The sequence below is a fragment of the Drosophila eugracilis genome, unplaced genomic scaffold (genome assembly GCF_018153835.1).
Source record: "Drosophila eugracilis isolate 14026-0451.02 unplaced genomic scaffold, ASM1815383v1 contig_367, whole genome shotgun sequence".
In the NCBI taxonomy this organism is placed as follows: domain Eukaryota; kingdom Metazoa; phylum Arthropoda; class Insecta; order Diptera; family Drosophilidae; genus Drosophila; species Drosophila eugracilis.
In genome coordinates, this window is record NW_024573224.1 from 5432092 (window position 1) to 5445654 (window position 13563).

The following is a 13563-nucleotide window of genomic DNA, read 5'->3' on the forward strand; positions in this document are numbered from 1 at the left end:
TAGATAGATCCCTTCTAATCAGTGCGATTCAAATCCCCTGAGAAATGACGTTATAGACACTTAACAGAGTTCTAGGAAACTCGGCTACCTTTTTGGGTTTTACAATTTTAATTGGAATAGATTACCCTAATGTCGCAGTGTTTCAGCTAAATCCGACCTATGATGCGTGAAGAACGGTTAGTATTTTATTAGATTTTTCCATGAAATAGGCATTTAAAAACCACACACAATGAAAATATCCAATAATTGTTTTGGAAGAAATAATCTGCTCCTAAAGAGTTTTTACTTCGAACATTCTTCATAAATATAAATATATATACTTTAAATCTTTAAGCTCTGAATAAAAAAGTTTGTAGCTAAATTTTTTAGCATGTCGGTGTTATACAGCCATAATACATACGAACTTGCGATCCACAATAATATCCCCGAATATCAGTAAAGAAAGCTCACAACTTATTGCTTTCGCTCACAGAGCTTTTACTCAATTTATTTGATTAGAATATGGACTTAGTTGCCCATGCCGTAAGGAGCTTCGCTACGGACGGGAACGTAGTAATCTCCGGCGACCATGTAGGCGTTGGTGGTGGCTCCCATACGGACGGAGCTGTAGGTGCTACCGCAAGACTTGGCCACGGCCTCTTCGTAATCGCCGCAACGCATGGTGGGGAAGTTACTGCCAGAGACGGCCTCGGCGTAGTAGATCACAGAACGGCTGTGGGCGCAGGATCCGGTCAGATCGACACCGCATCCGGGCTGGCTCTTTCCACCGTTAGGGTAGAAAGCTCCCTTGCCAATGGGCTTCAGGAATCCCAGGGTTCCACCGTTGGTCTGGATGGACTCGACGTAGTAGGCATCGGTGGAGCTCAGGCGCTTGTTGGGGGAGTCGTAGCTGAACAGAGGCAAGGCGGGGTCCAGGCCAATGATGGTGTGCACCTGACCGTTCTTCACGTTCTTGCCGGCATAACCGGAGACATGGGCGCCCAAGCTGTGGCCAATAACCATGGTGTTGTCCAAGTTCAGACCGTGGTTGTTGCGCATGAAATTGATCAGATCAGCGACCTGCTCACCGACGCCGGGAACAGCCAGAACGGAGGAGGCGTAGTCCACGGAGCGAGCACGTCCCCAGTCGACGGCAATCATGTTCATGTCACCATGGGTGAACCAGGCATCGCGGACTCCATAGTTGATGAACTCATCCTTGCTTGAGGACCATCCGTGGATGGTGAAGCGGGTGGGATGGTTGGGGTTGAAGTGGGAGCCAGAGATCGAAGCCGAGGTAGCCTTAATCTCCTGGGGAGAGTCACGGTTCGAGTTGGTGTACAGGTAGAAGCTGACAGGGTTTAGCATGCTGCGGCCCTCCATGCGGCTCTTGGTCTCCAAGTAGGCCTCGGCGAACTCGCGGTCCATCCATTCCATGGTGCCATCAGCCTGGGGAACATACCATCCGTTCTCCCCGTTCTCACGAACCTCCACGGCGTTAGCTAAAATAAGTTGAAATAATTTAATATTGGTTAAAAGTATATATATCTTCCTGAACAATCTTGTTGTTTAGAATGATATTGTTGTTTTGTTTTGAATGTTATTAAGAACATTCTGGTACTAACCCGCCAGGACACAGAAGGCAAGAGCCAAGAACAGTTTCATCATTGCGGCAAAGTCAACTTCAACTAACAACTGGGGGTGGTGTGGTGGCTTCTTTATATGGATGGTGAGTAGGTGCGATGGTCCGATCGAATCTCAGACATATTGAAGCATACCACTTAAGATAGGCCACTGGATTGCCACTCGGACCATTCGACACCCTCGATAAGGTTGTGGTTGCGGGTTCGCAGATTGGAACATGTGTTTCGGAAATCTAGTCTAAGTTGAATGTCCATCTAGAACTTAATTTGATTGAATTGATTTCCTTTGGCCGCGTGGCCCTTTGGAGTAGTTCACGTTTCTGATTGGCAACCAATTCAGCATTAGCTGACGTATTCCTCAATTTTGGCTACTATCATCTGCGTGTGGCAGATAGACTATCAAGTCGTCAATCGTAATCAAATGAGTGTATTTGTCATAATATTACTCAAGTACAAGTATTTAAATAAGATATAAATCTTATAAATGTCCAATACAATCCCAAAGCTTGTTTTCCATAAAAATGAGCTGGAATGCCTTTAACTATCAGCATTTTATTCACCTGCTAGTGGTCACTTTTTAATCAATTCGTGAGTTCTAATCAAAAAAAGTTATTTGTCATAACAAAACAGCTGATCAGGAACTTAAAAAGTTTATAGGTATGTTTTTCATATCACTGTTGGACAGGCATTTGAATATTTTATTGATATTTAAAGTGCTCAGATAAGACATTTATTTTCGACGTTGCATACTCTGATTAAAAATTTTAATATAAAGATTGAGCTACAGATATAGATTCATAAGCATGATGATATAAATTTCTACGAATGAAAGGCATTTCTAAACACGGATATTCCATTTAATTACGACCTCCTCCTATCGATTTGATTGAAAATGCAGATTATTTAGAGACAACGTGACCGTGACTTGCATAAAAAGCTCTTCATGAATGGCGACTCGCATTCCGAAACAGGATGGGTGGACTTGTCCTTATCCACTGACGTGCGACAAAACACTTGGAATTCTGACAGTGATTAGAACCCCCTGAGACTTCTATCGCGATTCAGATAAACAGACACAAATAGACCGCTTGATTTTTGGGAGCTCATTTAATTGATAATTGATATTTATTTCTGATACGTCTCTATTCAGTTATTCCGAATGGAGCCTCGCTGTTTACAGGCACGTAGAAGTGGCCCTCCACACTGTTGGCATTCTTTTCCTCGGCAATGCGAACGTTGCTGAAGGTGCTGCCACACTCGTTTGCCAAAGCAGTTAAGTAGTCCTGGCACTGGATGGTTCCGAAACTGTCATCGGTGACGGCCTCAGCGTAGTAGAGCACGGATCGTGCATGGGAACAGGTCCCTGCAACGTCCACACCACATCCTGGCTGCTTCTTTCCTCCACTCACATAGAAAGTGGCCTTTCCAATGGGTTTTACGAATCCCTTAACACCGCCATTGGTCTGGATAGACTCCACGTAGAAGGCATCTTCGCTGGATAGACGCTTGTCTGGAGTATCGTAGCTGAACAGCGGCAGGGCAGGATCCAGACCTACAATAGTGTGCACTCTCTTGCCACCCACTTGCTTGCCTGCATAACCAGCCACATGGGCACCCAAACTATGACCAATAACCTTAAGAGTCTCCAGAGACATGTCGTGGTGCTCGTGCAAGTACTCAATCATCTCTCCCACTTTGGTTCCAGCTTCAGGAACACCACGTACAGACATGGCATAATCTACGGATTGGGAACGATCCCAATTGACAACGATCACGTTGTAATCTCCCTTCGATAGCCAGGCCTTGGTAATGTCAACATTCATGCTATCTGTGTAGCGTCCCTTCCATCCGTGGATCACGAAACGAGTGCCATGGTTCTTGTCAAAGTAAGAGTTTTCAACAGAGGATGCATCGGCAGTAATTTCCTGTCCTTCAGTTGGGTTACTTTGGGTATACAGGTAGAAGGATACGTCATTGGAACGAACTTCGACGGGAGCTGGGCTTTTTAAGAGCACCTCGGCCTCCCTTTTGTCTATCCATTCAAAACTACCATCTTCCTGAGGCACATACCAGCCATTTTCTCCATTAACACGCTCCTCAATGGGAAGGGCAATAACTGAAAACGAAATAATTCCTTTTAGAACATATTACTTAAACTTAAAGTTTTAAACTTACCCGCTACCAACAAGGCCAGCAATACCACGATCACTTTCATTTTGGTATCTTCGTAAAATCTATTGCCAAAGTTTTATTACAAGCGCTTTTATAGGCTGTAACTTATCAATAGGAAGAGCTCTTGAGATCAGGGCAGATAGATTATCTTGTGTATTTATAGATAATGATACAAACCAATTGATAGTTAAGTATGGTAATGATATCATTAATTACTTGCATATATGAAAACTACTAATGCGAAATAATTTATACGTATATGTTATCTATAAAATGGCACATTTAAATCAAAAGTATCTTATCTGTCCTATCTTATTAAACAACTTGAAAAACTTGTATTTAAATTTCTTCAAGTATGAAGCTCTTAGCTTAAAACTCCAAATTAAAATAATGCCAACAGCTTTTGAGTAATATTTTAATCTGCAATTAAATTCCTAATCGATCTTCCCAAAGGGAGCCTCGCTCTTTACTGGAACGTAGTAGTCGCCCTCGACCATGTAGGCATTGGTTACAGCTCCCATTCGAACGCTACTGTAGGTGCTTCCACACTCATTGGCCAAGGCAGCCTGGTAGTCATGGCACCAAAAGGTCCCAAAATTATCCTCGGTAACAGCTTCCACAAAGTAGGTTACGGATCGCTGGTGGCATTTTCAGTGGATAAACGCTTGTCTGGCTTATCGTAGCTAAAAAGAGGCATGGCAGGATCCAAACCCACAATTGTGTGAACCCTCTTGCCGCCCACATGCTTTCCAGCAAAGCCAGCCACATGGGCACCCAAACTGTGTCCAATGACCTCAAGAGTGTCCAGGGACATACCGTGATGTTCGTGCAGGTAGTCAATCATCTCTCCCACTTTGGTTCCCGCTTCAGGAACCGCTCGCACAGAAGAGATATAGTCCACCGATTGGGCTCGATCCCAGTTAACGACGATCACATTATAGTCTCCTTTTGATAGCCAGGCCTTAGTTATCTTGACGTTCATGCTGTTGGTGTAGCGTCCCTTCCATCCATGGATCACAAAACGAGTTCCGTGGTTCTTATCAAAATGCGAGTCGCGGATTGAGGCAGCATCAGCATTGATTTCCTTGCCCTCGGTTGGGTTATGTTTGGTATACAGGTAGAAAGAAACATAATTGGAACGACTTTCTTTAAGGGTATCGTTCTCTAAAAGCTGTTTGGCCTCCTTCATGTTTATCCACTTTACACCGCCATCTTGTTGGGGCACAAACCAACCATTTTCACCATTGACTGGCTCCTCGACTGGAAGAGTATTTACTGAAAGGGAATATAATTAGTTGATAACGCGATTTTTTTAAATACTTTGTGAAACTCACCTGCTGACAATAAAAACGCCAGAGCTATAGCCACTCTCATAACGATATCTTAGTCAAATCTAACTTGCTTAACCATTTTAACCAGCGCTTATATAGCCTGTTACTTATCAACAGCTACCATACTTGAGATCAGCATAGAGGTTTTATAAGATAATATTATCATTTATTAGTTATATGTTTCTTCCAATGATAATATTTGTAATCCCCAAAATAATGGTAGCAAATAATTGACGAAATGTTTTCTTATCAAGACCCACGTAAAGAATATTTTTATTTTTATTTATTATTTAATCTTAAGCTGGAAAGAACAAGACTTTTTCGATTAATTTCAAGTGGTTCCAAAATCCCAGTGTACTTCAGTTTTAAGTACTTACTTAAGCAGTGGTAGGTCCTCCATATCGATGGGTGTTGCTAAGTATAGCATAGATAGAAGTTAAAGTATTTATAAGCCAATAACGAATCCCCAACACCCTCGTAATGAACTTGGGCTACTTAATTAGATTATTAAATAAAATAGTTAAAATTAATAAAATGAGGTTGATAGCACAGGAAGGTAAACAAAGAAAGACTGTTTTAGGGCTATTCATTTGGGTATTTTATTCAGAAACCGAATATGATCGCAGGACTCTATTCGATCTTGCCGAAAGGAGCCTCGCTGTTCACGGGGACGTAGTAGTCACCATCGACCATGTAGGCATTGGTGACGGCTCCCATGCGAACGCTGCTGTAGGTGGATCCGCAAGACTTGGCGACGGCGTCCTCGTAGTCTCCGCACTTGATGGTTCCGAAGTTATCCTCAGTTACGGCTTCGGCGTAGTACAGCACAGAACGAGCGTGGGAGCAGGATCCGGTGGCATCCAAACCGCATCCGGGCTGGCTCTTTCCTCCGTTGGGGTAGAAAGCTCCCTTGCCGATGGGTTTCAGGAATCCCAGCTTGCCGCCGTTGGTCTGGATGGACTCTACGTAGTGGGCATCGTCGGTGGACAGACGCTTGCTTGGCTTATCGTAGCTGAAAAGGGGCAGAGCAGGGTCCAGACCCACAATGGTGTGGACCTGCTTTTCTCCGACGGTCTTTCCGGCGTATCCGGCAACATGGGCTCCCAGGCTGTGGCCGATCACTTCCAAGCTGTCGTAGCTCAGGCCATGGTGTTCGTGGAGGTACTTGATCATCTCACCAACCTTGGCTCCGGCTCCAGGAACAGCCAGGACAGATGAGGCGTAGTCCACGGAACGGGCACGGGCCCAATCAACGACGATCACGTTGTAGTCGCCCTTGGACAACCAGGCCTTGGTGATGCGGGTGTTCATGTCGTCGGTGTACTTTTGGGTCCAGCCGTGGATCACGAAGCGGGTACCGTGATCCTTGTTGAAGTGAGAATCATCCACGGAGCCGGCCGAAGCCTTGATCTGCTTGCCAGAGGTGGGGTTCGATTTGGTGTATAGGTAGAAGTTCACAGCGTTGGTGCTGACGCGTCCCTCCATCTGGGCTCCGTTTGACATCAGCTCCTCGACATCCTGCATCTCCATCCACTCGAAGCTTCCGTCAAGCTTGGGGACGAACCAGCCATTCTCACCATTTACGCGTTCCTCGATGGGCAGGGCGCTCGCTATAAAAAAGTATATTTAAGATATGTTTCCTTTTAAGAAGAGACTTTCAGGACAACTTACCTGCTACCAGCAAAGCGGCTAGGACAAAAAACACCTTCATGTTGGGGGTCTCAAAACAATTTGGTGAAGAGAACACATTGTTCCCGCCTTTTATACGCCTCAAGTAATCTTCGTAATCGCCGTTTAATATCAGTAAACACTCTAAGCTTTGACAGCTTCTGAACAATAAGATAGGGTCGATACAAACGATTAGTAGTTTGATAGCGTATGGGTTTCTCCAGCGCAGTTGATAAGAACCGATCGGAGCTAATAGAGTTGAGCTTTTGAACTTGCATCAACACAGCGATAAGGCTCTGGGTCATAATCCTGAACTTGATCGGAAGTAGCAATGGATAATATATAAGTTGTTGTGATAAAGTATTATGTTTTTAGAAAGCAACGATTCTAGAATTGTGAATTGGATGGATTACTATAATTTCTCTCTAAAATAAACAGTTTAAGCATTTTAATTGTTTTCCTTGGAAACATTAATCAATGAAACCATTGTTAAGCAATGCTTAAAGAGCCGCCAAGGAAATCCATAAGAACGGTCAAGTGCAGTCATAAATGTCAATAAACCGAACGAGCTAATTCACCTTTATTATTGACTATCTGAATCAGTGGTTGGACAATGGAATGGTTTATGATCAGCTTGATCCGATAAGGAAGTTCATTGAAAAAAAGCCAAGGCGATTTCTGGTACCATTCACAATACATTTTTAAGTAGTAGTGACTGGATTAGTCATGGGCACAATTTTTGGCAAGTATTTCGAAATTTAAAAAAAAAGAACCTTAATAGACTTCAAAATTAAAAAGTAGTCAAAAGTGTATATTAAGCATATGTTTTATTTTAGAGAAGTTAGTTAATCATGCCGAAGGGTGCCTTGCTGTTTACGGGAACGTAGAAATCACCCTCGACCATGTAGGCATTGGTATCAGCTCCCATGCGAACGCTGCTGTAGGTGGATCCGCACTCCTTGGCAACGGCAGCCTCGTAGTCTCCGCACTTAACAGTTCCGAAGTTATCCTCAGAGACGGCCTCAGCGTAGTAAGTGGTGGAGCGTCCATGGGCACATGCACCCGTCACATCCAGACCGCATCCGGGCTGGCTCTTTCCACCGTTAGGGTAGAAAGCTCCCTTACCGATGGGCTTTAGGAATCCCAGGGTTCCGCCGTTGGTCTGGATGGACTCGACATACCAGGCATCATCGGAATTCAAACGCTTGTTGGGCTTGTTGTAGCTGAAGAGGGGCAGAGCGGGGTCCAGACCCACAATGGTGTGCACCTGGCCGTTGGTGTTCTTTCCAGCATATCCAGCCACATGAGCTCCCAGGCTGTGACCAATAACGTACAGGTTATCCAGAGACATGCCGTAGTCAGAGTGCAGGAAGTTGATCATGGCGGCAACCTTCTTTCCGGTGGCAGAAACTGCCATAACAGAAGTGGCGTAATCCACAGAACGCGCACGAGCCCAGTCGACAACGATCACGTTGTAGTCTCCTCGGGAGAGCCAGGCACTGCAGATGTCCTTGTTCATGCTGGCGGTGTAGCTCTGGGTCCAACCGTGGATCACAAAGCGAGTAGGGTGGGCAGCGTTAAAGTGGGAGGCGTCAATGGACTTGGCGGTGGTCGTAATCTTCGTGCCCTTTGTGGGATTTGAAGATGTGTACAGGTAGAAGGTTACGGGAACGGTGGTCAAGCCACGGCTCTCCAACAGCTCCTGGGCATCCATCCACTGCTCAGCTACGTCCATGTCCACCCACTCAGAGGAGCCATCCTGTTGAGGAACGTACCAGCCGTTCTCGCCATGGACGCGCTCAGATTCCTCCACAGGAAAAGCCGAAGCTGAAAGAAAAGAGAGAATTTTAAGATTATTATTTTATAATTATATCCTCAAAGGATTGTATTGAAACCTACCGGCTAGAGCAAAGAGTGCTAAAATTAGGAATGTCTTCATAATGTAGTTGGACATACAACTGATGGTTATTCAGCATGGAGCGCATGGCTTTTATAGGTCCCCTGTGGGTCACGTTATCGGTAAAAGATTAGAGCGAGGGACTTACTTTGGCTGACTGGGTGCCTCAAAAACATTTAAATTAATCAGATTGTTTTTTTTTAAGAATTAAGAATCTGATTGAACTTTTATATGATTGGCTTTTCAATTGCGCCATTCGTAGTCGATTTTCGAACTGATACTTCGAGTGCTGAATGTTAATGACTTTGGAAATTCTTGTTTATAGCCAGTGAATTCCAATCTGAAATGGTAGTCAACATTTCCCTACACTATCAGCTATCGATTACAATGGGTGGCGCCCTCAACCACCTTAATCTCTTGTAAGTCGGGCTGAGTGGACTTAATTGTAGGTATCATTAAATGGGCATTTAATTTAACACTTCAGTGCATTCTTGTTTTGCACGAGTTTTGTTATCTGGTTCCATTGGTGGCCAGGTTGTAATCTAGGAACTCACGTTAGGTGTTAAGGCGAGGTAAATAAATAAGAAACAGAAGCAAAACAAATCTCGATCAAAGAATAGTGTGTTCGATGGTTGTAAACAGGAAGTGCTTAATCATAATGGAGCCATTTAAACGGAAGTTGCAGCAGTTGATTTCAAAACGACTGCATACTTTCAGGCGCTTGCGTTAACTTCCGTTCATCCCCGTTAATAATCGGTTATTGAGAAATTAATTCAATCAATAACGCAAGCATGAACACGAACAAAAACCGCAGACAGCCCACGACATTTTAAGTTTATAATATTTACGCGGCATTGCCTTTGTGGACATGGAAGACCCCAGATTCGAATATTTGAGTTAATGGAATTGTGGGAAGTGTCGCGTTTCGCTTGACACATGCATCAATCATGATTACTAGTTTTGAGCGCTTGTTAAACCAAATTAAATGAAAACATTAGGCCTATTTGCTTATAAAGGAAATATAATAGCATATAACCATATTTATTAGGTTTAAGTTCGCTTTTCAGGGGATTGCCACCCATGAGTTGGCTTAAAATAAAAAAAGCTTAAATTGCTTTTCTCAGCCCTCTTTAAGTGGACTTTGGGTCACAAATCATAGGTTTTATATGGGTAAATAACTTGAGGCAAGAACATTCCTTGGCAATAAAATTCAATTTAACACAGAACCCGCAGGAAACAATAAACTTGTCAGCCCACAAAAAAAGGGCACCAGACGAATAAAATGGTTGCTCCTTTCCCGGGGCGGGGTGAAGGTCAATAAATCCCCTTATCATTCTGTTAAGCCTCAAGAGCTTGCTCCAAAAATATCCTATCTGGCGATTAACTGTGTGAATCTCAAGTAGAGTCGGTAACTTCAATCTTTAACCCACCAGCTGTGCATACTCATAACCAAATATTTGGCATTCTCAAGAGCTAATTGGAATACAGGGACACACAGACTACCCGCAGGCAATTAGATTGCTATTTAAATATTAGTGGGCTGTGCCTTGGACTTTAATATAATATATGTGACTCTTGACTTTCCCGCAGGCAAAATTGCGTTTGCTCATTAATTATAATGGCAAACATGTCAAATAAAGTGGCAAAATGCTTTTGGGGACAAAATAAAGATATTCCACTCAGTTCGTTAGTATATTGAAGTTAACTTGCCCAAAAGTAGAATACTGCTCTGACTTTGCGCCCATATGATTGGCTAGCATAGTAAGTATTTATTTACAGCAATGCTCTCCCTCTACTCCAAAAGGCCAGAAATCATTTTCTTCGTTGGGAAAATATTTTGTGTGAAAGCACAATGCCAAGCAGCAGAGTTTCAATTCAGATTAGTGGATAAATAAATTCCGTACATAAACAACCGAAGTAGTTTCCAGGCAAGCAGATGTGGCTTTTGCAGAGATTTAGTTATGTTTTTCCATTTCTGCGCTGGGAAATTATTTTTTACTAGGTTTACGATCATTTTCTTTATTACTACGAAAGTAGTATAGTAGTCAGAAATATTACATATTGAGCAATTTTCTTTATTGTCAAGCGATTAGTTAATCATGCCGAAGGGAGCCTTGCTGTTTACAGGAACGTAAAAGTCACCGGCAACCATGTAGGCATTGGTATCAGCTCCCATGCGAACGCTGCTGTAGGTGGATCCGCACCAAAATGCTTTTGGGGACAAAATAAAGATATTCCACTCAGTTCGTTAGTATATTGAAGTTAACTTGCCCAAAAGTAGAATACTGCTCTGACTTTGCGCCCATATGATTGGCTAGCATAGTAAGTATTTATTTACAGCAATGCTCTCCCTCTACTCCAAAAGGCCAGAAATCATTTTCTTCGTTGGGAAAATATTTTGTGTGAAAGCACAATGCCAAGCAGCAGAGTTTCAATTCAGATTAGTGGATAAATAAATTCCGTACATAAACAACCGAAGTAGTTTCCAGGCAAGCAGATGTGGCTTTTGCAGAGATTTAGTTATGTTTTTCCATTTCTGCGCTGGGAAATTATTTTTTACTAGGTTTACGATCATTTTCTTTATTACTACGAAAGTAGTATAGTAGTCAGAAATATTACATATTGAGCAATTTTCTTTATTGTCAAGCGATTAGTTAATCATGCCGAAGGGAGCCTTGCTGTTTACAGGAACGTAAAAGTCACCGGCAACCATGTAGGCATTGGTATCAGCTCCCATGCGAACGCTGCTGTAGGTGGATCCGCACTCCTTGGCAACAGCAGCCTCGTAGTCTCCGCACTTGATGGTTCCGAAGTTGTCCTCGGCGACGGCCTCAGCGTAGTAAGTAGTTGAGCGTCCATGGGAGCAGGCGCCAGTCACATCCAAGGTGCATCCGGGCTGGGTCTTTCCACCGTTGGGGTAGAAAGCTCCCTTACCGATTGGCTGCAGGAATCCCAGGGTTCCGCCATTGGTCTGGATGGACTCGACATACCAGGCATCATCGGAATTCAAACGCTTGTTGGGCTTGTTGTAGCTGAAGAGGGGCAGAGCGGGGTCCAGACCCACAATGGTGTGCACCTGGCCATTGGTGTTCTTGCCGGTGTATCCAGCCACATGGGCTCCCAGGCTGTGACCAATTACGTACAGGTCGTCCAGAGACATTCCGAAGTCAGAATGCAGAAGGTTGATCATGGCGGCAACCTTCTTTCCGACGCCAGGGACAGCCAGGACGGAAGTGGCATAGTCCACAGAACGAGCACGAGCCCAGTCGACGATGATCACATTGTAGTCTCCCTTCGAGAGGAAAGCCTTGCGGATGTCCTTGTTCATGCTGTTCAAATTGCTCTGGGTCCAGCCGTGGATTACAAAACGGGTTGGGTGGGCAGCGTTAAAGTTGGAGGCACTAATGGACTTCTTGGTGGCATAGATGTGCTTGCTGCTGGAGGGGTTGGAAGGAGTGTACAGGTAGAAGTTCACGGGATTGGTACTCAAGCCACGGCCCTCAAGTTTCTCCTGGGCTTCCATCCACTCCTCAGCCACATCCATATCCACCCATTCGAGGGAGCCATCATACTGGGGAACGTACCAGCCGTTCTCGCCATTGACGCGCTCGGATTCCTCCAAAGCGTAAGCCGAAGCTGTAAAAAGTCATAATAATTAATATGGGCTTTCTCAGGATCATGATCCTTTCGTAGTGGATTTTTGTTCTTACCAGCTAGGGCAAAGAATGCGAAAATCAGGAAAGTCTTCATGGTGTAGTTGAGTTCACAACTGATGGTTGTCCAGTTCGCCAACAAGGTCTTTTATAGGTCCCATGGTGGTCGACTTATCTGCGGTAGATTAGATCGAGTAGCAATTCTTTTGCTGACTTGGTGGTAAGCGTAAATTGAAATTAATCTGATCGTTTTTTTTTTTTGGAATAGCGAATCTGATGGCATTTTTATCTACTGATTGGCTGTCTAGGTGTTTTTATACTTCATATTTTTAAAATTGTATGTATGTATAATATTTCTTATCTACAATTTAGCTTATTAATAGTTTAACTATTACATTAGGTCCAAATATATTTTGTAAAATTTCTTTTCATGTAAAAGATATTTCTACTTCCACTTACAGACAATATAAGCATGCTCAAAGTTAATTTTTGTATTTCAGCTCAATGTATATAGTTTGGTGTGTTTCCTTTTAAGGATATTATTCCTTTAATGTTCATCTTTTGACTTAAGATACTAGGCATTCGGATAGTGTAAAATTCTATTCCCCGGTGGAAAGGCTGCCAGCCCTTTTTGAAGGCCTGGCTTTTTAAGGTTCCCAAGGTTTTCAATTGACATCTTTCAATTGCTCTTTAGCGTGGTTTGTGCTTGTCTGAAAATTAAATTTATGAAATTTGGCAGGTCAACTACCTGTTTTTTGTGTCTGGGGGAAGCTTTGGTTGTTGGCTGTTACTTTCTGGGTTCAGCCCGAAAGCAGACTAACAAAGTTACACACCCGAAAAAGAGCATAAAATAAATTATTGGTGCCTTTTCCCAAAAAAAATTACTACGTACTTAGATGGCGCACATATCTACCTCGCTGATTCCGTTCCTATACGTGATAGCTTGGTAGTACTTAGCATTTCATTTTATTTTCATGTTTCAGGATTTTCAGCGCAATTTTTTTTCGCTGCTGTGCTGCTCTCTTAATTTGCCATTTTTATTCCACGTTAATTTGTGTTGGATATTCTCGGAATTTTCGACGACGAGTGCCTTTCTAATATGTAATTATTTCACGTGTTTTGGCATTCGGCGCACATTTTCCCATTTCGTCTCAATATAAAATTGATGAGCTGTTAATCAAGGGCATGCATATTGATGTAAACATTTTTGATTGCCACCA

The 13563-nt window shown here is 43.3% G+C and overlaps 6 protein-coding genes across 6 annotated transcripts in view; 1 reads left to right on the forward strand and 5 right to left on the reverse strand.

The window, feature by feature from the left end:
• Positions 1-13563, forward strand: part of LOC108115818 (RYamide receptor) — a 59805-nt gene that overhangs the window by 11636 nt on the left and 34606 nt on the right. The gene's annotated exons all lie outside the window — the stretch shown is intronic.
• LOC108115823 (phospholipase A1) lies at positions 457-1663 on the reverse strand. The gene is made up of 2 exons (XM_017227414.2): positions 1605-1663; positions 457-1481 (listed from the first exon to the last, which is right to left on the reverse strand). The coding sequence occupies exons 1-2, from the start codon at positions 1645-1647 to the stop codon at positions 508-510; spliced, it is 1017 nt and encodes a 338-aa protein (XP_017082903.1). The 5' UTR covers positions 1648-1663; the 3' UTR covers positions 457-507.
• Positions 2711-3837, reverse strand: LOC108115824 (pancreatic triacylglycerol lipase). The gene is made up of 2 exons (XM_017227415.2): positions 3798-3837; positions 2711-3738 (listed from the first exon to the last, which is right to left on the reverse strand). Exons 1-2 carry the CDS (start codon positions 3835-3837, stop codon positions 2765-2767), a joined length of 1014 nt encoding a protein of 337 aa, XP_017082904.2. The 3' UTR covers positions 2711-2764.
• LOC108115825 (pancreatic triacylglycerol lipase-like) lies at positions 4229-5174 on the reverse strand. The gene is given in 3 exon segments (XM_017227416.2): positions 4229-4440; positions 4443-5069; positions 5129-5174. Coding segments are annotated over 3 exon segments (879 nt in total). The 5' UTR covers positions 5169-5174.
• LOC108115821 lies at positions 5700-12446 on the reverse strand. Its single transcript, XM_017227411.2, has 6 exons — positions 12401-12446; positions 11345-12326; positions 8693-8751; positions 7688-8620; positions 6797-6904; positions 5700-6735 (listed from the first exon to the last, which is right to left on the reverse strand). Exons 1-6 carry the CDS (start codon positions 12438-12440, stop codon positions 5756-5758), a joined length of 3102 nt encoding a protein of 1033 aa, XP_017082900.2. The 5' UTR covers positions 12441-12446; the 3' UTR covers positions 5700-5755.
• Positions 7604-8740, reverse strand: LOC108115820 (phospholipase A1-like). The gene is made up of 2 exons (XM_017227410.2): positions 8693-8740; positions 7604-8620 (listed from the first exon to the last, which is right to left on the reverse strand). Exons 1-2 carry the CDS (start codon positions 8730-8732, stop codon positions 7635-7637), a joined length of 1026 nt encoding a protein of 341 aa, XP_017082899.1. The 5' UTR covers positions 8733-8740; the 3' UTR covers positions 7604-7634.